The sequence below is a fragment of the Tetrao urogallus genome, assembly GCF_951394365.1.
Source record: "Tetrao urogallus genome assembly, chromosome: 8".
In the NCBI taxonomy this organism is placed as follows: Eukaryota; Metazoa; Chordata; class Aves; order Galliformes; family Phasianidae; genus Tetrao; species Tetrao urogallus.
The window spans coordinates 30,181,296-30,205,656 of record NC_136821.1 but is presented as its reverse complement, the minus strand read 5'-3'; the positions used below and the strand labels follow the sequence as shown (position 1 = coordinate 30,205,656).

The window sequence follows — 24,361 nt, the reverse complement described above, 5'->3', positions numbered from 1 at the left end:
TTCACCAGGTGAAATAATTGTAGTTTTCACTTTCTGCCTCAGTTGCGTACAATGCGTGCCTGTGTCAGTTTTTGTTTTGTCTAGGTTTTGATCCTTTTTTTAGAACTTGTTGTTTTATTTATCTGTTAAATGTCTAGAAAGCTTGCTTCTATGTAATTAATAAAATCATAACGTGAGCAGTACTTTTCAATTCATTGCAGGGCCTCCTATTATGTTTATTGCTTCAAAATGAGTAAGTACTAAAACATGGTAAACCATTTTAAATTAATTTTAATAGTGAGGAATCACATCAACAGCAACCACACCGAAATCAGCTGTTTAAAAGAATACTGGTTTTCTTTTTTTGTAGTTTTCTGGTCAATTGGTTGCAAAATGCCTGAAATTTGTTATTTGGAAGGGCTATGAGAAATAAAACTTAGTAGTATTTCAAACAAATGCTGAAAAATAGAGGCATAAGTCCAAAATCAGTGCTTACAGCTCAAAGAGAAATGCTGTTAACAAACCTCTGTAACATCTGCTCTCTTATATTTTTTTTCTATCACTGTGAATTTTGCCTCACATTGATTCTGTTTGATGTCAAGAGATCTTTCAGAAACGCCACTAGCCTGTGACTGTTGCCTGCCCTTAGGAAATGGGCTTCCAGCATCCATAGAAAACATACTGCCTGGGTCACGCTGTCTGTGTATCCGCATGTGGATGTTGGAAACAATACTTGCTGGCTTGTTTTAATTAATGCCATGAATCTCATAAAATGCAGGTAGCTTTTTGGTACCCAGCAAAGTTAACGATTTCCTTTTGAGCAAGGAGAACCTTCCTGTATTGCTTTGCTTAAATAAGTGTGCCCATAGTACTGAAAATTTCCCAACAGCATTATCCCTTGCTGCAGACCTTACAGTACACAGGTGGACAACTTGACAGAAATGCTTCAGGAAAAGTTTTGTGCCTAGTGATAATAATGCAAAGATTACCAGCAGCTTAATTGAGACTAGCATTTCCAGCTTGGCTCCTAAACTAAATCATGCCATTTTTTGGGTTTGAACTTGTCTTTCATGGGATGGAAACAAGGGAGGAGAAAACATTTTTTTTTTTTTTTTTTTTTAAGAGCTGTTAGTTTTCCCGGTACACGTTTGGTCAGTTTAGTCTTTTGAAGCCACAGCATTATTGCTTGTTTGTTCTTGTAGACTGTAGTGACTGTGTGGTTGGCTTTTGTTCTTTGAGAGATTCAATATCTTATTTTGGAGCATATTTTGCTAGATTTTTCTTGACAAATTCATATGTATGCCATTATGCTGATGAAGGTAGTGAACAGCTGATGTAGAAGTAAGGGGTAAGTAAATAAAACATTGGCATTAGCTGTGTGAATGTGTATTTGAGAGCTTAACTTTTCACTGGGCAGGTCTCCACTCTGCTCTGGTAAGCTGTATGGGGCAGAGAGCGCCTGGGGCTTCTGGTGAAGGCTTATCTGTAGCCTGCTTCCCGGCTCTCAGCCCTGCGCAGCCCTGGCTCACGGAGCTCGTGGTTAGCTTTTGGCTGTGGATGATGTCAGCTTTTGATGCTGTAGTCGAAATGGAGATCAGGCTTCAGTTTTTAGAACATTCTGGTAATCTGCAGGTACTTGGTCTGCACAACAGTTGCAAGGCACGCTTGAAAGGAATTAGAGTTGCTGCAGCGTGTAGCCATACTTCTACATGCCTCTGAGCATAGAAATCCTGCTTCCTTAATTAAGAAGTGATAATATCACTCTTCAGTAACACATCTGAACCCACTCATCTACAAGGAGATTGGCTTAAAGATAAAAAATGTCCTTCAGCTTTGCAGTTTTGATCCCATGACTGTGGTGAATATCTTGCTTAACAGTCTTTTTGCTTCCTTATATCCAAATGATTGTTCAGTTGTTTTAGTGTCAATCAGTGTCACAACTTTTGCTCTGAATCAGTTTGAAGTGGACTGGTTTCACTGTTCTTATGCATAGCTAATAAAGAAGTATTTGCCTTAACTCCGGCTCCTGTTAAGGCACTGAGAATTGTTTGTGAACGTTCAAGGGGAAAGTTTTGATTTAAGCTGTTATCCTGTTACTTAATAAAGTTCCAGATTGGTGACTTGAATTCATTCTAATTAAAACAAAAGTTGTGTCATATTAGAAATACTACCCAATATCAAATGTATGGGAAATAAAATACTACTCAGTGATACAGATTCTCTCTTGTAGTTGGTGATACAGTTCATTATTTTAGAATTTGCACATTTTTCCTTAGTTTGGGGGAAAAAAATTTCTACATTTTTGATAAAAAAACATTGTATTTCTAATGTTAATATTCTATCCTAAATTATTAGAATTTTCTAAACTGGATGCAAAATGTATTTAGCTAACAATAAAGTCATGATGTCACCATATTATATGTGCAGTGGGAAAAACAAGACAGCAGCACAGTTCTGTGATGCAAAAATCATCAAAAGAAAAATAAACTATTATTTAGGGCATATAATGAAAAATTCTAACCTTTTGAATCAGTTACTACAAGCTGACTTATTCTGTTTTCTTATAGGAAGATTAAGGTTTCATTTCTATTTTCACTGTGATACATTTTTCAGAAATAATTTCCTTAGTCCCTTTAACGTGTTGGTAATCTGTCAAACCCCAACAAAATGTCATTAGAAGTGCAAGATGTGGTTAGTGCTTTAAATAATAGGATGCAGGGTATATTGATGTTGAGAAGCAGGAGCAGCCAACTTCCTTAGAGCAACAAATTGAGGGGGAGGAGTTGGAATGCTGATGGTGAATAAAGTCAGTTAAATGAGGAATGTACCCAAGAGAAGTAATGAGGTATCTTTCATGTAAATGGGAAGCTGAAAAAAATAGTGTTTGCATCTAGCCCCAGTAACAACTTCAGACAGATGCATATATGAGCATAATTGGTATTGTTGATGCTTTTCACATAGGTATTATTATGGGTTAATTAACAATTGAATAACCTATTCAGTGCTTCTTTTATTTTGCTTTTCTGTAGACAAAACATGGATGCACACTCCTGAAGCCTTATCAAAGCATTATATTCCCTATAATGCAAAGGTAAGAATATATGAAGTTATTTTCTCTTCTTACCTTTAAAACACAGTGCATTCTATCTTGCTTTTCATTTAAAAACTGCAGAGACATGGAGTAGCCAAATAGCAAGGACAAACTTAGTAAGTAGAAGTCTATTTTGCAGATGATATTGCTCTTTTTCTTAAATAATAGTCAGATGATTCTGCTTCTGTCTTAATGTTTGAGTTTGTAGAAAGCAAACTAGTGTTTCTCTTCTGCTTGAACCTCTGTTTCCTTTTAGTGGATGCCAAATGGATGGAAATTCTGACTGCAAAGGAATTTAATATCAAACTGCTTTCTTTACACTGTGTAAAAATTAAAATTAATAGCACAAGATTTTTTTGAACAAAATCGAAGACACTGAGTAACAATCCTATCTGCTGGATACATTGAAGTGTCAAATGCTTTCAGAATATGGTAGAATAATAATGTGATTTTTGTGCAGTAAAATCACAAGTCTTATTCTAATGTTCTTTTATATCAGCTACACTGAAGTTCTGTAATGGTATTTTAATTAGCCTAATGACATTTGTTCACAGGAAATGCATTTTTCCAAAATAATTTGAAAATGTGGTTTGCCAAAAGGAGATGGGAATATATGCTATCCTTTATAACAAGGGCAAAGTGAGTTATTACTTGTCATTTTACTGGGAATATATTGCAATAGGATTGCACCATGATCTGTTCTGGATAAAGTTCTCTATTATCAATTATCCTGTAATTGTTTGGTGTTTTAAAATAATTTTTTTTAACATAAAATGGAGAACCACTTCACAGAGCAGAACCTAGTTTCCTATACTGGTATTCCCCACTGTTGTTTATGCAATTTTTTTTTTTTTGGCTTACCATTATCACCCAGTGAGCAAACATCCATAGTGGGAAGCTGAATCTCATTCTGGTAGTTGCCAGGTGAACATGTTTTTTTTATTCTGTGTGCTCTCGACCTGAGTTTTTGACCAAAGAGTGTATTACCAGATGTATCACCATTTAGCAGGATTGCCTTGCCAGATAGCTTGGCTTTTATGTTACACTTTTTGAGAGCAAGGAATACATGCCGGGGTAGTGGACCATCTGTTTTAAGAGCAAGTTGAAACTACGAATTCTGCTAATGCACTGGAGAAGTTGCTTCATTTGTGGTCTTCTTTTATTATGAAGAGTTCTCTCTCCCCTTCCTTGTCTTGTTCCCATTCTTAATAGAATATGTTATAAATAGGAGTCATTACAAGTATGCAGAAGAAAAAATTAGAATAAAGATGATAGTGATGGAGTGACGCTAACTGTAGAAAGCAGTGTCAATAACTGTCCTGGCAGTGGAAAAGGAATGGGAAATTGCCTTTGAAATGAAGTCCACTGTATCTAGGTTAATAAGGGCCCTGATGTCTTCTGGGATGTTTGGAACTCATGGGGAGTCCGGTGCTGTTGCCTCTGAGTTCTGTTAGAGCTCTCCACAAGCATCCTAATGTACTACATGGTATTTTTTTTTTTTTAAAGGTGACTTGATCAGTTTGTTTTAAATGAGGTTTACACCTCAATCCTCAAGCACTGGTGTGTTTTTTTGTCAAATTTTGCAATATCTTTTTTGCTTAAGAGAAGTCAATGGTTATATTAATATATCATTTGAGTTCTGTAACGATTTTTTTTTTAACTAGTATGTTCACCTGATTGCATACCATGAAACTAGATCATGAAATAATGATTAAAAACTCAGGCAGCATCTATAAAGCAAAATGGAGGACACATGATAGGTTTTTCTTTGTTTTGTTTTTTACGAATGTTGGTTGCTGTGTTTTCCTGTCCAATTCTATAACACTATATCCAGACAGCTTTTTTATTTATTGGGTAGAAATGGCAGTGCTTTTCCATCTGATTTCTTTCAAAAGGTAATTATGTGAGTGAAGAATAATAATGATGACAAGTTCAGAAAATCAAATTTAGTTGATGAAAAGCAATACCGGAGGTGTTCTTTTTTCCGTGGGCAAGAGAGCTTTGTTCTGCTGCATAGGTTCTTGAATACAAATTACATAGGAGGAAAAATCGTGTTTTCTGTTCTTTATTAGATACAAAAAGCTTACACAAATCTTCTGAGATTATCAGAAAACAATACTAAGAAAGAAAAATCTAGAAAAGGTCCGGTTTTGTTTCTTAACTTGATTCCTTAGACATTCTCCTAAGAATTAGTGAAATCTTGTTGATAAAAATGCGGCCCATGTGTTAACTGCTGATTTAAGAAAAACAATTCTAATCAAGGCAATTGAATGTGAAAAACCACTTGCAATACTACAGAATTGTTCTCTTCTGTACAAACTGGAGAAGTTTCCAGGGTTGTTTCTTCTGCAAATAAAATCCAGGATGCATAGGTTTCATAAGAAATGCCCTTAAACAGGAAATGAGTCCTGAATCTTGCTGTTTTTCTGAGCATACCCACTTCTCGTGGCATTTGTTACACAGAAATGTCCTGCTTTCCACGGTGGTTTGTATACAGTAGGAATTAATGAGGGATTTGGAGTGTTAATTTCAGTAAGGGTGTGTGAATGGCTTACATATTAGTATGGAGGTGTAACGTGGGCCTACTGAAGTGACAACTGTGCAATCCATTGCTTTGTGAGCTCCTATTGTTTATAAATATAACACTTTGAAAACATACTGGTTACACAGCTTTTTTTATCTTGCTAAAAATTCATTTATGATCTTTGTAGTAACAGCCACATTGTAAAATATGGAAGCATAGGTCTCGCTTAGGTGCAACAACACAGGAGTTTTCACCTAATAAAAGCTATTTGTTACCAGGGCATGCAATTATATAACTCAAACTGAAATCTCAATTTTTTTTCTGTAATGCTCCTAAATAAGAACAGATGTTTGCATTATTTTCGGTACTGTGGAGGAAAAAAAAAAAGCTCTTTTGCCCTGTTAATTCTCTTGCCTGTTGGCCAGTTTTTTTTTTTTCTATAACAAAGTGTGATCGAAGTGAACCTGATGCAACCTTAAAAAAAAATATATGGACTGACAGTTCACATAACTGATACTGCCCTGAAGGATGTGCTTCTGCTAAGCCACTGCTCTAAACAGCAAGAGTTTTACTGTATCTCGCTGCAGTAAATTACGTATATTCTTCTAAGATTCCCCTTACGGTCACTTGGCTGTTTTTTGGTTTGTATCAAATTTCTACATGCACATCTATCCATTTTGTTGATTAGACGTTCTGCTTTGCAAGTCTAGTATTTATGCTGGCTTCTAGCAGCCTACAGAGCCAGTAGCTTTGACATTACAAGACCTGGAAAGCTGCTATTTTGTGTAGCAATATGGCATGTTAAACCCTTTGGAGTTTATTTTAACAAGAGATAAGATGGCTTCCTAGTATCTAGGCTTCTGTTCTCTTAGTGCTTACTTCAGGGCTTATTTTACAACATCACATGTTGTTATGAATGTGACATTGGTATGGCTAATCTTCCCTTGTAGGAGCATCTGGAAAATTAGTATATCTGTCCAGCCTGCTGAAAAAGTAAGCCCTGTTGCTAATAAACCAAACCTAAGTGGATTTGAGATCTCATGACCACTGCAGACCTCTCTCCAGATGTGTAGACATCCCTTTATGTAAGGAATGTACCTTTGCTCTGGTGTGTGCCCCTTAGGTGGAGCCCCTCTGTGCATCGGTGCTGTAATAAAGAGAGCCTGCTTCTTTCTGTTATATCAGCTTTAAGGAGTGTTATTTGAGCTGGGGTTTGTCTGATGCCAGATATACAAATGATTCCAGCTGAAGTTGAAGTCTGAGTCTTAAAAGATTTGAAGAGATTTTAAGAGCAAAATTTTATTCCAAAAAAGACAGGTAACCTCGCTTTGTTTTCTTGTCGGCTTTTATGGCAGTTAATTGTGAACTGATGTGCAGTTTCATAAATGATCTTTCAATTGCTGAATATGTATTTTGGATCAATACTGCAACTGTACCATAGCGCATTGGTTGCAAACACCGTATCTGGCAGTACCTACTACTATTGTTCCTTATTGCAGTACAGCAAACAGAACGTGATACCTTGTTAGTAATTTCTCAAACTTTTTCATTAATCATTCAGAAATAGCAGATAATATTTTTCCGGAGAAAGAATTCTATGTGCAAAGTACATTTTTCTTAAAGTGTGCTGCTGTGCAGTGAAGTACCAGGCAGGGCTCTTGGTGTTCTGCCTTTAATATCTGTATCATTTTGTACTCTGTTATCAAAAGCATATTGTCATGACATATACTGCTCTCCTACTACCAAGTGATGGAGCTGTACAAGCAAATTCTCCTTTTTCCCTCAGCAAGCACATTGCAGAATGATGCTGTGTCAGTAAAAATAATTACGAAAGAATATTGAAGAAGTCTACTTAAATTTATATGGTGAAATTAGATCTAGTAAAATACTCCATACAGAACAGAAAAGTGTTGTAAATTAGAAACTAATGAAATATAAGAGGGCATTATAGGAAGTCATTTATTTTTCCTGCATTAAATTTGTTATAATTAATAAGTGAATTTAAATTAACTTTCACTAGTCTCAAAATGCCTTGGATATAATCATAATAAATGTGTTTAACCACAAGAATAATGAGTATTATGAAAATATTCAAATGAAATATGAAAACAGCAAACGATTATTTTATAAATAAATGTGAATTTGAATTACTTAGTTATTTCTGATACGTTGCAGTCATTGAACTTAGGGCTTATTATTCCATGGCTGGAATAAACATGTAAATAAAGCATCTGAAGACTGAAGGGGATACTCTCAGAAGACTTCTCTTGGGAAAAGGAATCTGTTCCATTTTACTTACAAGTTTACACTCTTGAGAGAATGGTAGGAGATAAACATGCTATATCCACAAGTACTCTACAGAAGAGATGACTGTGAGGCAGGAGGGTTGTATGTAATTCTGTTGTTGTATGTGAGGGTTGTATGTGATTCTGTGAAACTTCCAGCAGCAAAAAGCATCATCTCTTCTAGGTATCTTCACAAGGGGAGTTGCCTGTAAGTATCGAGCACTGAATGATAGAGGGCTTTTGGAATTCTGTGGTATACCTTGCCTGAGATTACTCTGCCAGTTTGTAAAGGGACAAGTATTACATCTCCATCTGCTGAACCTCAGTCTAGTCTTCGGAGTGCAGAACCAGACCTTACCTCCTGTCAGTACAGTATTGCTGTACTGTAATGGAAGTTGAATGATATTTGTAGACAGTTGTAGACCTCTGTCTGCATATGAATGCACAAAGGTTCAAAGCTGGATGAAGAATGCATGCTGTGAACACTTGAGTAGCTCTCAGTGCCCAGCACGTGTAAGCATCTTGAGGCCATCTGTAGGAATTAGTGGCCATATGCCTTATGGTGTCTATGTTTATCTGCACCTAGGTGTTTGTGTTTTGCATCCACTTCTACTTGTCAGGGGGCTTTGAAAAATGTGACCTTTATAATTAGGATACCAATATCTTGTATAACTAAGTACAGGTTGAGGGATTTATAAAAAAAAAAAAAAAAAAAAAAAAATTAGAAGAGCAGCTCTGCGATTTTGATGTGTCTATGGCCTCTTTCCAGGTGTCTGTCCCCTTTAGTTACATGTGAAATACCCAGCTACACAGCCTCAGACTCTGCAGATCAGTCTTCTCTAGAAGGTGTCTTGCTTCTAGGGAGGACTGAAGTTTGTAAGCTTATGAGCAATTTCATTTTTTCTTTTTTAAGGTCAGTTTCTGCATGTAGCTTTCAGAAAGAGCTTTAGGTTTTATTGAAGCTCCCAGTGCCATGCTTAAATGAAGTATCTCTCTTAAAGCATATAAATGAGAGAGATTAAAAGAGATTTTGATCCAAGAAGTTGAAATTTGCCAAGCTGGTAAACACTTGTTGGAGCTGAGAGGATGAGAAGTGTTTTTAATGTTCCAGTAAAATTATAGTGCTAATGCTGTGGTGTAACAAATGAATAGGAAGATGAATATATATTTGTACAGAAAGCAGGGGCAGGATTCATAAAAGCGCTTTACATAACTTGTGATTTACAAATACTTCAGCTGATTTTATGCCAAAGTGAACTAAAGTCAGTACAGGAGCCTTATACACTTTTTGGTTGTGACCTTTCAGGTCTGTTATGTTAACGGCTAGACTGTACAGTAACAGGGCTGCTACCCTAGAAAGCAGCCTATGTGCAGCACCCACCCTACAGCCAGACCTGGTGGGGCATTCCATCTGACTTGTCAGGAACAAGGAAAAACTGAAATTCGTACAGCTGCTTAAAGTAACGTGTAATTTATTTTCTCAGATAAAATATTCAGTAGATTTTAATTGCAGGAGTGAGGTCTATTCTTCAGAGCTCTCATCTCTTATCAGGTTCAGCTTATAATCTCTCAGTCACTTAAATTGTCTAAGCATTGTATGACTTCAGTTTTAAGTAGGGAACAGATTTCCAATGCAAATAAGACATGGAAGCTATAGTTTCACGGCAAGAAAGTAAAAAGCAGATCATAGCAATTAATAATAGTATATCCAACATAGGAACTGAGAGGTGTTTTAGGACCCTTTCTCACTAATGTATTGTACTCGTGGTTTTCTATAGTGAAGCAATCCAAAATCAAGTAACGTACCACAGTTTTGGAGCTGTCTTCTGGAGAGTTGGGAGCTGATTTACTTTATATGCTGTATATTGCCTAATGCTTATGCTGTTTTAGCACTTCAGCTGCTTAGTTACAGTCTTGTCCTTTCCCTCTGACTTTGCAAGCAGTCTAAGCTTCAATCGTCTTCTCAAAAAAACAGTATTTTTGGGGAAAAAAAAAAAAGTCACAGCTTTAGATACATTCTCGTAGGAGGTCCAAAGGTCACTTATTTGGTACTGTAGATATGTTAAAAACTATAATCTGGATCAAAAATATGAAGCTGCAAGAGATTTAGTGCATTTTGGATGCTGGAGCACAATTTTATAAAGATTGAATGCCTTTATCTTTAAATATTACAGAGTTGCCTTTAGCTACAGTTACTTCTGTATTCGGATTTGCTTTGGCATTGAAATGTATGAATTGGGTTGGAAGGGACCTCTGGAGATGATTCACATGATTCCTGCCTGGAGAAAATCAGTGGGGCACTACAGAGCTTTACACAGCTGAGCTTTAAATTCCTGCAGGGTTGGAGATGTGCAACCTCTGGGCAACCCGTACTACTTAATCGTAGTCACTGTCAAATTTGTTTCATTTGTTTCTAGTTGTAATTTCTTTTGCTGCAGCTTGTGGCTCTTGGTCTTACACAAGAGTGCATGCATACCAGCCCTGCCAAGTTCAGGTTGAACAAGCGCTGCCTTCTTAGCTTCTTACTGTATTCTTACTCATTTTTATAACTGTCTTGTTACGCCTAGATGCAATGCATGTTTTGTTTTCTTAAATAATGGCTTATTATTGCTTGATTTCATCTTGAGGTGCAGAGCTGCTGAAGCATGGAACACCCAGGGTTTGTATGATTACAAAGGGCAGTTAATATATGGGAAGCTTTTATCTGGCTCGAGGCTTTTTATATCCTTTTACTGGTTTAATCTCCTAGATATGTTGTTTATTTTGAGTAAGTTGGAAAATTTGAAGCAGGAGGTGACATAGAATTGATTTATTTAGTGCAGTCTGCAGTTACAAAGACTTGTGCTGATGGTATGATTAACAGTACAGTGGTTGTCAATGCTGTAGTATTTGAGAACTGCTTTTCTAGGTATGTTAGATCATACAATCCTAGAATGGTTTAGGCTGGAGGGGACCTTAAAGATACTGTAGATCCAACCCTGCTGCCATGGTTAGGATTGCCAGCCACTAGATCAGGCTTCCCAGGACCCCATCTCCAGAGATGTGGCAAGGAAACGTGTTCCATCTCCTCACCACCCTGTGAGTAAAAAAAATTCTTCCTGAGATATAACTTAAATCTTCACTCTTTTTATTTAGAGCCATTCCCCCTTATCATATCACTATCAGACTACATAAAAAGTGTGCTTCCCTTCTGCTTGTAAACTCCTTGCAAGTATTGAAAGGCCATGAGATCGCCTCAGAGTCTTTTCTTCTCCAAGCTGAACAAGCCCGATTGCCTCAATCTTTCTACACAGAATAGATGCTCCAGACTCCTGATCATCTTTGTGGCCTGCTCTGGACCCTCTCCAACAACTCTGCATCCTTCCTGTACTGGAGGACTCAGTACAGGACACAGTACTCTGGATGGGCCCTCACAAGAGCAGAGTCAAGGAGGGACAATCACCTCCCTCTCCTTGCTGACCACACCTCTTTTGATGCAGCCCAGAATACTGTTGGCTTTCTGGTTTTTAAGAGCATACTGCTGGCTCATGCTTTTCATCCAGCAGAACCTCCAAGTTCTTCTCTACAGATTGTACTCAAACCTGGGATTGCCTTGATCCAAATGCGAAACCAACATTCTTGAGATTTTGTTGCGTAAATAATAATAATAATAATTGCAATAATTATTCTATCACTTTTGGTGTAGAAGAGTTTGGAATGTAGGACAGCTCTTCATTGAGATGTTTATCTAACAAGTTCTGGTAGTACAAGACTATATTTCTACGCATAATACACACAGAAGGCACGTGTAAGTTCTTTTACGGTAGTAATAGCAACCCTCTTTCAACAGCAGTTCCTCAAAATATGGCATCTATTATTGAATACAGCATCTAATGCCTGTTTCGAAAGAGAACTTTAAGCAGAAGTTAGAAAATATGCTTTAAACATGAGTGTATCACTACCCTCCCCATCAGCTGTCTCAAAGCTGAGCAATTAGACTGAGACAAAGGCTCAAAATCGATAAAACTTTGTAGCAGCTCCTCTTCAAAATGTTCTCTTACTCTTTAGAAAAAAAATAAGTGTTAATTATAGATCTTGACTACAGAAATATACTTAGAATGCTCAGTTCCTTCAGTTTGTCAGCACAGAAAAGAGCAGACGTCACAGGGATAACAGGCACAGAAGTGACTTGAATGTCTGCCCAAGGCAGCTGAACAACACTCAGGTTTGCCCAAATATAATTAACAAATTAAAATTAACAAAAGATAGAGCAGTGTACAAGGAAAAAGGAAAGAACTTTCAAAGGCCTTACAGTCAGCAAAGTATGTATAAGTCTCTCTGTATCCTTTTTTTTTTTTTCTTCTTTCTCTATTGCTATATTCCTTTGTCTCTCCTTAAGTCTGCTTGGAACTACCAATTAGCCTTCTTAGCATGACCTCCAGGGATTCTTTCTGCACAGTTATATCCCCATGTGAGCTATCAGCTCTGATAATGTGAGGTTTGCTTAAGCAGACTTTCTAGCCTCTGGACCATCTAGTGAATTGCAGTCTGACACTTGAACTAATAGGCTGTAGAGTTCAGACATCTGTATTATTGTACCTTTGGGCTAGGTGGCCTTTAACTGCTTATGGATTGTTTTTGCTTTAAATTAAAATCAGGCCTGCGAGTGAATTAACTCCTCCTCTTTTCATCTCTTATTTTTACTTTAAACGTAGCTGTGTTTTTCTGTTTTCTCACCCTTTTTACGTATTTGTGGAGATGTTTTTTCTTACATCTACTCTTCACTAGAAAAGCATCAGGAAGTTCTCCCAAAATAAACTGGAAAATATAAATCATAGAAATAGAAGTGGATCATGGAAAACATGAAATTGGCACAGCTTTCTGTACAGGAATGTCTGTAAAAGCATAGTCAGTAAAAACCATATATTTAAATCTAAAATAAGACTATAGAAATGTGTCCAAAAGCCAGGCAAAGCAGCATGCAAAATTTATTCACCACTCTGAAAACAAAAGACCTTATGACACGCCGATCTTCTCTATGAGGGTTCATCATCAAGAAAACACTGAACAAGTTGCTAGCTTCAGTCTGTGACTTTATGAACTCTACCAGATTAATAATGTAAGCGGTCAATAGTGGATTCTGAACTGTGTATGGAGTGTTTGCCTCAGAAATGTCTCCATGTGTTCGGGAAGAGTAAAGCCATCTTGCCTTGTATTAAAAAGCACGCTGAACTTGGAACCTGAGAAAGTTAGCTGCATCGTGCCAGAGGAGCAGGTCATTGCCAAGAATCACATTTGCATGAACTAGTTTCTAAAGATTTTACATTTTTACTAGAAATTATTGGCCTCTAAGAGGGAGTGGGTGTTGGGCTACAGTGGTGTAAGCCTTCGTTTTTTTTCTATTGCATACTTTTTAATAGGCAACACTTAGTTGTTGTTTTTTTTTTTCCCTGGATCTTTAAGGGAAACAAAATCTAGACAGTTCCTGTAGCTTTACAAGTTGTTTTTATTTTTTCCGGTAATCTCTCTTAGAAGAGGAAAAATGGGGAAATGAAGACAAGCATCAAATCTTGATATGTGTAAAGCCAAGAATTTTATTGGAATAAACTATAATTTCTGTCATGAGCTAAAAATGTCCCTAAGGCTTACTTCTTATTGTTGCAGTAATGCTTGTACGTTTTTGAAATGGGATATCCTATAGAGAGAGAGAGAAGGTACTTAGCAAATCACATTAATTGGAGCATTCAGCTGAAATTAGGTAGGATGGAAGTCTTGTCTCTTGCAGAATACAGGATTATTGCTGAAAATCTGCTGAAGTAAAAAATGTATGGGCTAAGTCAAAATTTAGAGATGCTATCGGATGTGTGGTATATGAGGCTTTGAGAAACTGCAAACCGTACTCAGAATGGAAAAGCATATGCCAAAACTGCATGTGCATACTTAATGTTCCAAGCAGTTCTAAGAAATTGGAGACCAGGTAGAGTTATCGGAATTTTGACTTTGTCTGTTTGGTTTTGTTTTTATTAACTGATGTCTGACTGACGTAGTATGAGCAGTGTTGCTTTGATTAGTGGTCAAGTAAATCCTCCTTGCTCCTTCCCCATGTGTTTCAGGGGCTTGCAATCCACTTGGGTAACTAAGACAGGGAGGTGGAAAAGCTTGAAACTCAATCATATGCTTTCTGCTCTCAAAATTTGAGAGTATTCTGTTCATTCTGTAGTAGTTAAAGCTTTTTACTTGTATTTGTTACTAGAATGGTGTGTTCGAGGAAGAATGTGGTTCAATGTTTTATACTGATTTTTCTCAGTAGCGCTCAGAGGTACTAACAGAAATTGTACTGTGCATTTCCAAGAAGTTATTGTCATTTATTACTGGATCACAAATTCTTTGAAGCTAAGAGGAGCTATCTTTGCATTGTTTGTGCAGCCTCTAGAATAGTGAGGTGGAGCCTCTAGGTGCTACCCTGATCAGTCAGATCAAAGTTCAGAGTAAGAAAGCATCAGAACACCTTGGAGCTGATGAGCTTAGTTCTCAGAATAATTAGGTAATAATGCAGACATGAGATTGGGGGGGGGGGGGGGGAGAAAGGAAGGACTGAGTTAATACTAGACGTGCTCTGTAAATTTGTCTCAAATCACTGTTCTTAAATCAGATCTCAAATTCTGAATTGTGCATCAGTTCCTTGATCTCAAGATTCGAAGCGTTCTCAGTGTACTCTTATCAAAAATGTTTGTGGCTATTTTAAAGACTCTAAACCCTTGAACAAAGTATTTTAAGATGCATCGTTTTCTTCTGTTAGACTCAGCTATAATGATTCAGAATAGATTAATTTTATAACTTTGTCACCAGAAGACAGGTCTTTTATTGAAAAGCATAATATTTTTTATGAAAAAAAAATGACAGCCAAGATTATAGTGTCGGATTGATTGCCATTGTAAAATAATTTATAAGGTACTTTCTGGCTCAGTTATGTTTTCTTTGAGTAGTTCATTTGAGATGTTCGGCTCATCTACTGATTCATCTTCAAGTTAGCAGACATCAAGGTCAAGAAGACAGTGGATTAATTTCATACTTCATGCTGGCAGGTTGAATCAGTCATTATTAAACATTTTTGTGGTTACTAAAATAATTTTCTAATTAAAAATCCTTTCCCTGTAATCTATATTGTAGAGAAGAAAAATATTTTCTGTGTTTAGACAATGGCTTGCAAATCTGTTTCAAATGGCTGTGGGAATGGGGGATTTAAAAGGGAATGCTGTATTTTGAAATAAATAGCCCCAATTCCAGCTACTCTTTTTTTTTTTATTTGAAAAACTATTAGTTACTGATACTCTTGAAGCTACTAAAGGCCAAGTGTCGAGTGATAGTGATCAACTGTAGATAGGTTTCTTAGCTAGCTTTAATATAAGATCATGCAAAGAAAAGATTCTTTTCTAAGAAACAGGTGTATAGAAAAAGAACAACAATCGACTCCGAGAAGAAAGCATTTTGGGTACAACCAGGAAAAAACGAAAAATGCAGTGCAGTAAAAGGAATCAAAGAAAATCAGTGCTATCTTCACTGTTGCTTTTCTTTTTCAACAAGATACCCGCTTCATTTAAGGATTTGTTTTCCTCAAGCTTCAAATTTAATGCAGTTTGGGGGGTCAAATTTATTACTCTGCTTCGTCACCTTTGCTTTCCTCTGCTCGAGGGGTTTCTCCCTCTTTAACTGCCGCATATGTGCAGCTCACCTGATTTCAACATGGCTACCCCAGTGAATTATCCTCTGAAACTGGAGGGTGTTCTGTGACTGTAGTAACTCAGGAAGATGCTACAGATGTCATTTGAGTAAGATTAACTTTTATCATAGTAGATGTATCTCAGGAAGTGTATGTTAGGAAAAGAGGAGAGAAGGACATTTTTTAGTGGAAAATGTGTTTTGCTTTTTTTTTTTTTTTTTCCCTGGCCTCTCTTTTGTCCAAGTACTGCATGTGAATTTAATTTGTATGCATTTATTTAGGCACATCTGTATAGATTATTCACGTGTGTATGAATTACACCTTACTACTGACTTAGCTTTGCTCCCCATCAAAGTTGTTCTCAGAAAGTGTTTGGCGCATTCTTTTTTCAAATATGGTGGTTTTCAGAATCTGCTGTCAGAACTACTGTGTAGAAAATAAAAACAATGCAACAATGACAAAACCTAGCCAAAGCTAATTCTCGCTTTATGTTACTGTCCTTCAGTATACCTTGTTACGTGCACCTCTGTCGTGTCCGTTACCTCCTGCATGGACTACTTGTTACGCAAATTAGATTTATAATACTAGAACATAAAGAGCAAATCATCTGTGGTAACAAAAGTTAAACAGATGTTCAGATTATGTTCAAAATTTTTGTCGCGTGAAATAATTCTTTTAAGCTTCCAGTATGCTAAAATGAAAGCACAGCTCCACATGTTCATTATCCTTTTTCCTGAGTAGTTACTTTCTGGTGTAGTGCTTGTTCTCCATTTGACAGCCAAGTGTTAATGTGAAACAATAATTGAAATAAGAGTAATTCACTGTAATCAGTGATACTGTAAGGCTCACAGCATCACAACTTCTAAATTAGAGAAGCTGCAATGTCCTTAAAATTGGTATCTTCATGTTTCAGAGAAAGCTGGAAAACAACTTCAATAAACTGAGAGTACTGGACAATAGTTCCTTGTTCCTATTACTGAGACCGTGTTTGAATGAGAGTAATGTTCCTGACTGTAACTTTTTTGTTTTATCCCACAAGGAATTCCTGTTTCTGTGTTTATATTGTCGCTGCATGTTGCCATGGCGAGAGTGTGATACTGCAACTTCAGCATTAGTATTCTAGTGAAGGACAAAAGAGGCAGAAATGAGTTTAGAGAAAAGTAAACTTGGTTTGCAACATGGAAAATGTGTATGGAGTTCTGCTTTTTGTAAGATGCGAATATTTTTCAATACTGCAGAGTAACTTCAATACTTGTATTTCTCTTATTAATGTTTTAGACGTTTGTACATAAAAATCAATTACAATTTCTTCCACATCTTTTATAGTTGATTTATGTTGAGCAACAGCTCTAATGATTTTGTCTCTTGGTTCCAGACCGAAGAAATCATTGCCAGCTGAGCACTCAGAATTGCACAATCTCACCTTGGAAAGGCACATGAAAACTCCTATTTTTTTCTCATACAAGTTGTTTTGAAGGGAAAGAATGTGAAGCCTGTTTTTCTCCAAATGCATTTCTAACACTGAAATCATCTGAGAAATATCTCTGAAGGAACAACTGCTCTGTGAATGACATTGTGACCTCTTTATTCATGTAGCTCAGAGGTGCTCCCCTAGTTCAGCAACCTTACTTCAACAAAGTAGTGAATTAGTCTAAGTATTCAAAATTTTAGCTTCATCTTATTTATAAAGCAGATAGTTGCTGCCAGTCTAAAAACTAGGATTTGTTTAGTTATCAAATACTTCAAAACATGTCTCGTTTCTTTATCAGTGATTTTTGTCAGCTCAGGTCAACTTTCATTATTTCTAGGGAGGTTTTATTAGCCTGAACATTTGCAACAGTAACAGAATCAGCAGGGCAGATGGAGCATGAGTATTGGAGGTTCAAGCTTTAACTTGCTATATTTTGTGGGGGGAAAAAGAAGTTAGATTGCTTCTGGAATGCGAAAACAGCAGACCAGAACATGGTACAGTTTGAGGAACAGTGATGTTATGAAAACAGTCAGATTGATACTTAAGACAAAGCAGAGACAAAAACTAGGGCAGCAATTTTGCATGTTGAACTGGGGTGTTAAGTTGATAACTCATGGGGAAGTGGCTGTGAGAGCACCAGTGTTTGGTATCTTCGTGGTGCTGTTGCTTTAATGGCAGCTCTGTGCTAGATTGTGAGCTTCTGTGCATTTTGGTTTAGTAGGGGTATTTTTTGGGGTTGGGATGTGTTGCAGGGTGTACCTCCTCTATTAACTTTATGACAGTGAGGAAATGAACTGTAATCAGAATTTGGGTAGGGTAGCAGTGTTATGTGAGTAGTAACAAAGAAAACATATCTTCATGCTGCAGTGTAGTTCCCTCTAGAGTAGCCTGTGTTGCTGCCCAGCATTTGCAGGGAGTAAGTCGGGATTAAAGGAAAAGTAGTCTTAGGGTTGTAGCAGTTCATGTGACATCTTTGCAAAGGAATCTGTAAATGTAGACCTGTTTGTACTGCTTCAGTACACCTGAGTGGAATATAGAAACTGCTGAAGTAGTGTTTTACTGTTGATTCGATTAAATCACTTTACTGTTATCTCCTTTATGAAAAAATGAAAAAGGAGGAGTCAGCTTCATTACATTAAGGCATATTTGCCCAATCCAAGAGCTGTGTGGGGTCACAGACAGCTAGTAATGTTGGCCACACAAGAACATAAAAGTTTAAATTTATTTTGTGATTATTTTTTTTCAGCAAAACTTTTTGTGAGTCAGTTGCACATGGATTGAATATGGACTGAGTAGGTGATGATGGAATGCTGCAGAGGGCAGAGCACAGAGCAGTGTAAATCCAGTTTCCATGTCCACCACATACAGTCAAATCAAAACTCACCCGTCTTACATTTTGCATGTGCCTGTACCCCTAGGCATGTAAAACAAAATGGTTGCTGACAGTAGTAATATAAGAATACCTACAAATGTATGTGCCTATGAAGACAAGTTTGTTTTTTTTGTTAGGCAGATGTGTAAGTTTTCATATTTAACTATTAACCTTGGGCTTGTGTTATTTCATAAAATATTTTAAGGTAAGTTAACATGCTCATGTTAAAAAGCATGTTCAAAAAAACAAGGTCAAACTAATTTTAGAGATTTTTGCCTTTATTTTCTGCTTTAGTAAAAAATGTATATGAAAATAGAAATTATGTTACTTACATACATGAACTATATTATGTGTTTTGTATGTGAACCAAGACAATTCCCTTTCACTCAGTGCAGCCCTGGGAAGCCAAAAGGTTGGATATGCATATATTAAGTTACTTGAAAATATCTAGGATGTGGTGAAACAACAACAGTAAATATTGAGTGCTGAGTCTGACTTTATTACTTCCATTAAAAAAAAAAAAAAAAGGACAGTTGAGTCAAATCCAATTCTTGTGGTGCAGAACTAACTTTACTGTCTAATTATGGGCTTGTAAAGCTGAAAATCTGTCTGCTTTTTTTATTGCATTCTTCTGAAGCTGAACATTTGAAGCTTGAAATAGTGAATATGAATTATTGTAGGTGGATTCCTTTAGTCAAGGTAGATTTTTCTAGAAACAAAAAGAGATGATGGTAATACTTCTGCCCTGGCAACAATCCACTCAAGAATACAAATCTTCTAAATTGAGGTATTCTCTAGCACTATTTTGTTTTTTTTGACTGAGTATCAGAGGCTTCAGGTTCTGAAAGAAAATGCTAAGTTTTGTAATTAGTCCTGTTTTCTCTGCTTGAATACGTGGTTAACTCATGTAATAATTCCTGTGAGTGTATAAATGCCCTTCCCTGTGCATTCACATGAACAGTTGTAATCTGCTTGAATAATCACCTTCAGACTGAATGTCTGTTCACTAGTGATAACTCTTACAGGAATCAAAAGATACTGTGATACAAGGCAACCAACATGGATTCACTAAGGGAAAGTCATGTCTCACCAACCTCCCAGCCTTATATTATGGCCTAGCTGCACGAGTAGACAAGGGAGGAGCCACCGATGTCATCTGTCTGGACTTCAGTAACTACTTAGACATGGTTCCCTATAACATGCTTCTTTCCAGATTAGAAAGATATGCATTTGATAGGCAGACCATTGGATGGATGAGGATCTGGTTGCAAGATTGTACCCAGAGGGTAAGAGGTCAATGACTCAGTGTGTGGATGAAGATCAGTGACGAGTGGTGTCCCTCACAGGTCAGTACTGACACTGATGCTCTTCAGTATCTTCATCAGTGATATTAACAGGGGGATTGAGTGCATTCTCAGCACATTTGTGGATGACACTAAGCTGTGTGGTGCAGACAGTGTCCTCAAGGGATGAGATGCCATTCAAAGAAACATAAGCAGGCTGAGCACTGGGCCCAGGAGAACCTCATGAGGTTCAATAAATCCAAGTGCAAGGTCTTGCACCTGGGTTGTGGCCAACTGTGCTATCAGTACAAGCTGGGGGATGTAAGGATGGAGCATGGCCCTTCAAAAAACAATATAAACAAACAAACAAAAAAAAAAAAAAAAAGAAACTTGGGTAGTACTGGTGGATGGGAAGCTGGACGTGAGCCAGCACTGTGCCCTCGCAGTCCAGAAAGCCAACTGTATGCTGGGCTGCATCGAAATAAGTGTGGCTGGCAGGTCAAGGTGGGGGTTCCTGCCCCTTTGCTCTGTGCTGGTGAGATTTCATTTGGAAAATTGTGTCCACATGTAGAGTTCTCAGTACAGGAGAGACATCAGTTTGATGGAGCATGTCCAGAGGAAGGTCCCAAAAAAGATTCAGGCAATGAAATACCTTTTCTCTGAAGAAAGTCTAAGAGAGCCTGGGGGGGGGAGGGGGAGGGAAAGGCTCCAGGGAGACCAGAGAGAAGCCTTTCAATATCTAAAGGGGGCCTGTAAAAAAAAGAAGTGGACAGGCTCTTTACACAGCTTGCTGTTGCAGAGAAAGGGGAAATGTTTTTAAAAGAGGGAAGAAATAGACTGAATAGAAGGAAAAATGTATTCACAATAAGAGTAGTAGAGCACATGATCAGGTTGCCCAGAGATGTAGTAGATGCCTTATCCCTGGAGACATTCTAAGTCAGGCTGGACAGGGCTGTGAGCACCTGTTCTACCTGCAGGTGTCCCGGTTCATTGCAGGGAAGTTGGGCTAGATGGCCTTTATCAGTCTTTTCCAACTCGAAGGATTCTGTGATGCAGAGTTGACGGTTTTTTTAGTTCTCAGGGCTCAGGACCTAATAGGAGTGTAATGTTAGAGGATTGTAGCAGGTGGTGAGGATGTTAAGTATCTATAGCCAGAGCTGTCTTGATCATTTGTAGTCAAGTCACAATTAAGTGTTGGAACTTTTTATTTTTATTATATTATTATAATATGTAAAATTTTTCATTTTTAACTTCTGCATTTTATCTACTCTCTAAGCAAAGGATTCTTACATGTAGTGGATGTAGAATGTACAAAGAAGGAATGCTGTCAAGAAAATGTGTTCTAGTCACAGCCGGGGAATATGTGACGGATTATTTTTGTCTAGAGTTAAATTTGGTCGTACTCCTTTCTTCCCCTTCATTTTCTTCCCTGAACTTTTTCCTTTCATGCCAAATATTCTCTCTGATTTGTATATTTCATTTTGTTTATGTATCAGCAGCTGTGGGAAGTACACATATGATGAAAAGTAAAACAGGCCTTCAAGGAAATAATTTCTGCATGCTTAAAATCTTCCTCTTTCAGCACTTTTCTCATACATCAACAGCTTCATGAACATTTTCTAAAAATTACTTGAGCTTACACTTTTGTTTTTTTTCTCAAACCTGGAGTACCAATCAGGCATGATCCTATGACCATGCCTGTACTTTACCCGCTGGGTACTAAATGCTCTCATAGGGCAGCATTGAGTTTTTCCAGCTTATAGGTATGCAAGGAAGTGCCACAGAGCTGCTTTTTCCTTTTCCAGTTGTTTGAGGAGGCAGCAAGACTGCCTGTAGCTGTGTTTATTCTCAGTTTGCCTGTAGCTAAGAGCCAGGTAGCTGCTGGGTGGCTGATAACGGTGTGTGCTGTGGGATTGCAGTGTACAGCCCCCCCCCCCCCGCTCTGTGATAATCTTCAGATTCAGCCTGACAGCTCTGCAGGGCATGGTACATTTTGAGATGCCCTTCTGAAATGCTATGTAGAGATTGATGGACTGAAAAATACCAAATGTTTTTCTTGCTTGTTTGTTATTTTCTGTAGTAACAGTCCTGACAAGATAAGCTTTTTACCTTCTCTGCTTTCTTTCTCTACTCCATCCTGCTTTTATCTTCCATGTGGGGGTGCTTGCTGTGCTTCTTTATATTGTTTTACCTTTGAGATTAGATGTTTTTATGCAGAGAATATCTCTGGTACTGTGTTGCAATCTGATTTTGTTTCAATCTGTCCTCGTTGGTAGCTTTACCAGCACGTTATCAATGATTCTGTGGAGAAGGTCTGTTTTGATCTCTTAGAATTTTTTTCCTGTATATTCTTCTGAATTTCTGCTTACAAGCAAGCTGGTTCATATAAATTTATGCTCCTACTGCATTCCGTGTGCTTGTTAGTTTTTCCCATCTGGCTATGGATTAAAATGCAGTGGCACTTGAGGAGTGTGACCTTGTGTAATTATTCATATTATTTTGCCTTTAAAATTATACCAAGCTAGATTTACCTAGCTTGGACCAAGTTAAAAGATTCTTCTTAGTGAATGGCTATGTGATGTCTCATCACATCCAACTGTAGGTTATAGTTGGGTGAAGTTAAGATTAGGACTGCTGTATGTCCTCAGTTCCTCTGCCACCTTTACTGGCATATCTCTACGTGTTTCTATCTCCAGCCACTCTGGTTCCTGCTGAGAGCCACATCTGTGCTTGCTGAGGCATTCTGTAGGATCATACACAAGTGTCTGTGTTCTGTAGGTCCCTCAGCTGAGCTGTTCAAGGACCTGGGAAACTGTACTGATGAAGTTCAGTTATTTGTTTGTTAGTCATTCCAATGGATTTGTAGACTTGATTATCAGTAACGTTATTTAGTAGAAGATTCATAGTTATTGCACTTCCAGCAAACAAAAGAAAATTAAACAAATGTAACTTGTTGGTTTAAGCAACCAGAAAGATGGCTTTAAATGAAGCACAGCATGTTTTACGTCGCTGCATCTGGAAGATTCTTTAGTTAAGGTTTGTCTGATCCTTTTATGGCCATTTCTTTAATGCTGTCTTCATGAAAGGTTCAGTAGCTTATCAAATATTTTTAGATTTCTTTATATTTTACTTGCCATAAGTATTTTCACCTGTATTTTTTCACTTGTTTTTGGCTTAACTCTTGTGATGGATGCAATACCCGGTCATATTTGATTTCCATTAAAAAGCATTTATTTAACATGCACTAGTTTCTTTTTTGCAAATGATACTAGAGCACTCCCTTACTCCCTCAGACAAATGACAAAATTATTTTTCCTCTGTTGGAGTCACCAACATTTGTGCCTAACGTTATGCGTCAAGTTGGGGCTATTCAGTGAATGTACTGATGTCTAGGGTGCATTCCTCCGTGCTCTCATGCAGTCAGTTTGATTTCTGCTCTCATCTGAGCATTAGTCGAGCCTGAGACAGATGTTTGTTGTTAAGGTGTTGAGCTAAGGTGATATATGGCTGCTCAATAGCTTACTTTATAAATAGCAAACATGAATGATGGAAGAACGAGCCTCAGTATGTTTTAGAGAAGCGCAGCTCCCCTGAAGGCTGAAATCCAAACATTTCTGTACTCTAGAAAAAACTCTGTACTTTGTAGAGAACCAAAGAAGTTGTTACAAGTGGTGGGTTTGACTGTAGGGAATGGGAAAAGAAGGAAGTCAGAATAGAGTTGTGCCTATGCTGTGTGCTTCTGTTTGATAGTAAAGGCATGCGTATTCAAGGCCAAACAAACAATCCTCCTGTCTTCAGACATGATTAACAGCTTAGACATATGATTGTACGTTTTCTGGGTAGATTCAGAACTGGTCCCCCTGCTTCGTCATCCTGTTTTTTATTGTATACTGTCATTCTGCTGCTATCAGAATGTGTGTGCATTTGCCTTCTTTTTGTCGGTAAATCAACATCCCTATGACTTGTGCTGTAAGGAAGGCAATTTGTCAAACCTTGGCAGCAGGTATCCCATACTTTGCCTTGCTTTTTTTCATTTTCTTTGGCAAGTTCTTTTTTTCATATAACTGCATCTAAATCTATATAAGAGTTTTTTCATGTTCAAGGTTCTTTATGGTCATAAAGAAATGTGTCACTCTGAAAGACTGATTTTTTTGTTTTAAAGGTTGAAATAGGATGACAGAAGAAAACAGTTGTGTTCTTCTTTTATTGTTAAAATGTCCTACACTGCTCCCTACTGGAAGAGTGGAATTCTATGTGTAATATTCAAAACTGCACCTGAAACGTAGTCTTTTTTTTTTTTAATTTATTTAATGATATTTTTGACTTGGAAGAGATGACTTTTCCTGAGAGTGAATTTTTTACCCTTAAAATTCTGAAGCAAAATACCAGGATAGGATTTCTATGAACTAACGTTGAAATGAGTTGCCAAAACCTAATCTGATTTTGAATTACTGGAGTGCATTGTATGAATGGCAAACCAACAAACAAACAAAAAAAACCACCTGAGATGGCCTTATTAATAGCTATTCTTTTTCATAGTGTCTTCAACCAACTTGCAATTTCTAAAGCATTTATAATGCTTTCACCATGAAATTGGACCAAAGCGTTCTATGATTCTAAGTCTTGCTTGAGTTAAATACACAATAAAATTCTCTTT

The 24,361-nt window shown here is 37.4% G+C and overlaps 1 protein-coding gene across 1 annotated transcript in view; it reads left to right on the top strand.

The window, feature by feature from the left end:
• Nucleotides 1-24,361, top strand: part of GULP1 (GULP PTB domain containing engulfment adaptor 1) — a gene marked incomplete at both ends in the record, with an annotated part of 82,240 nt that overhangs the window by 17,905 nt on the left and 39,974 nt on the right. The window contains one exon of the mRNA XM_079538892.1: nt 3,009-3,070. Within this exon, the coding sequence (XP_079395018.1) occupies nt 3,009-3,070 (62 nt within the window). The remainder of the gene's footprint in view (nt 1-3,008; nt 3,071-24,361) is intronic.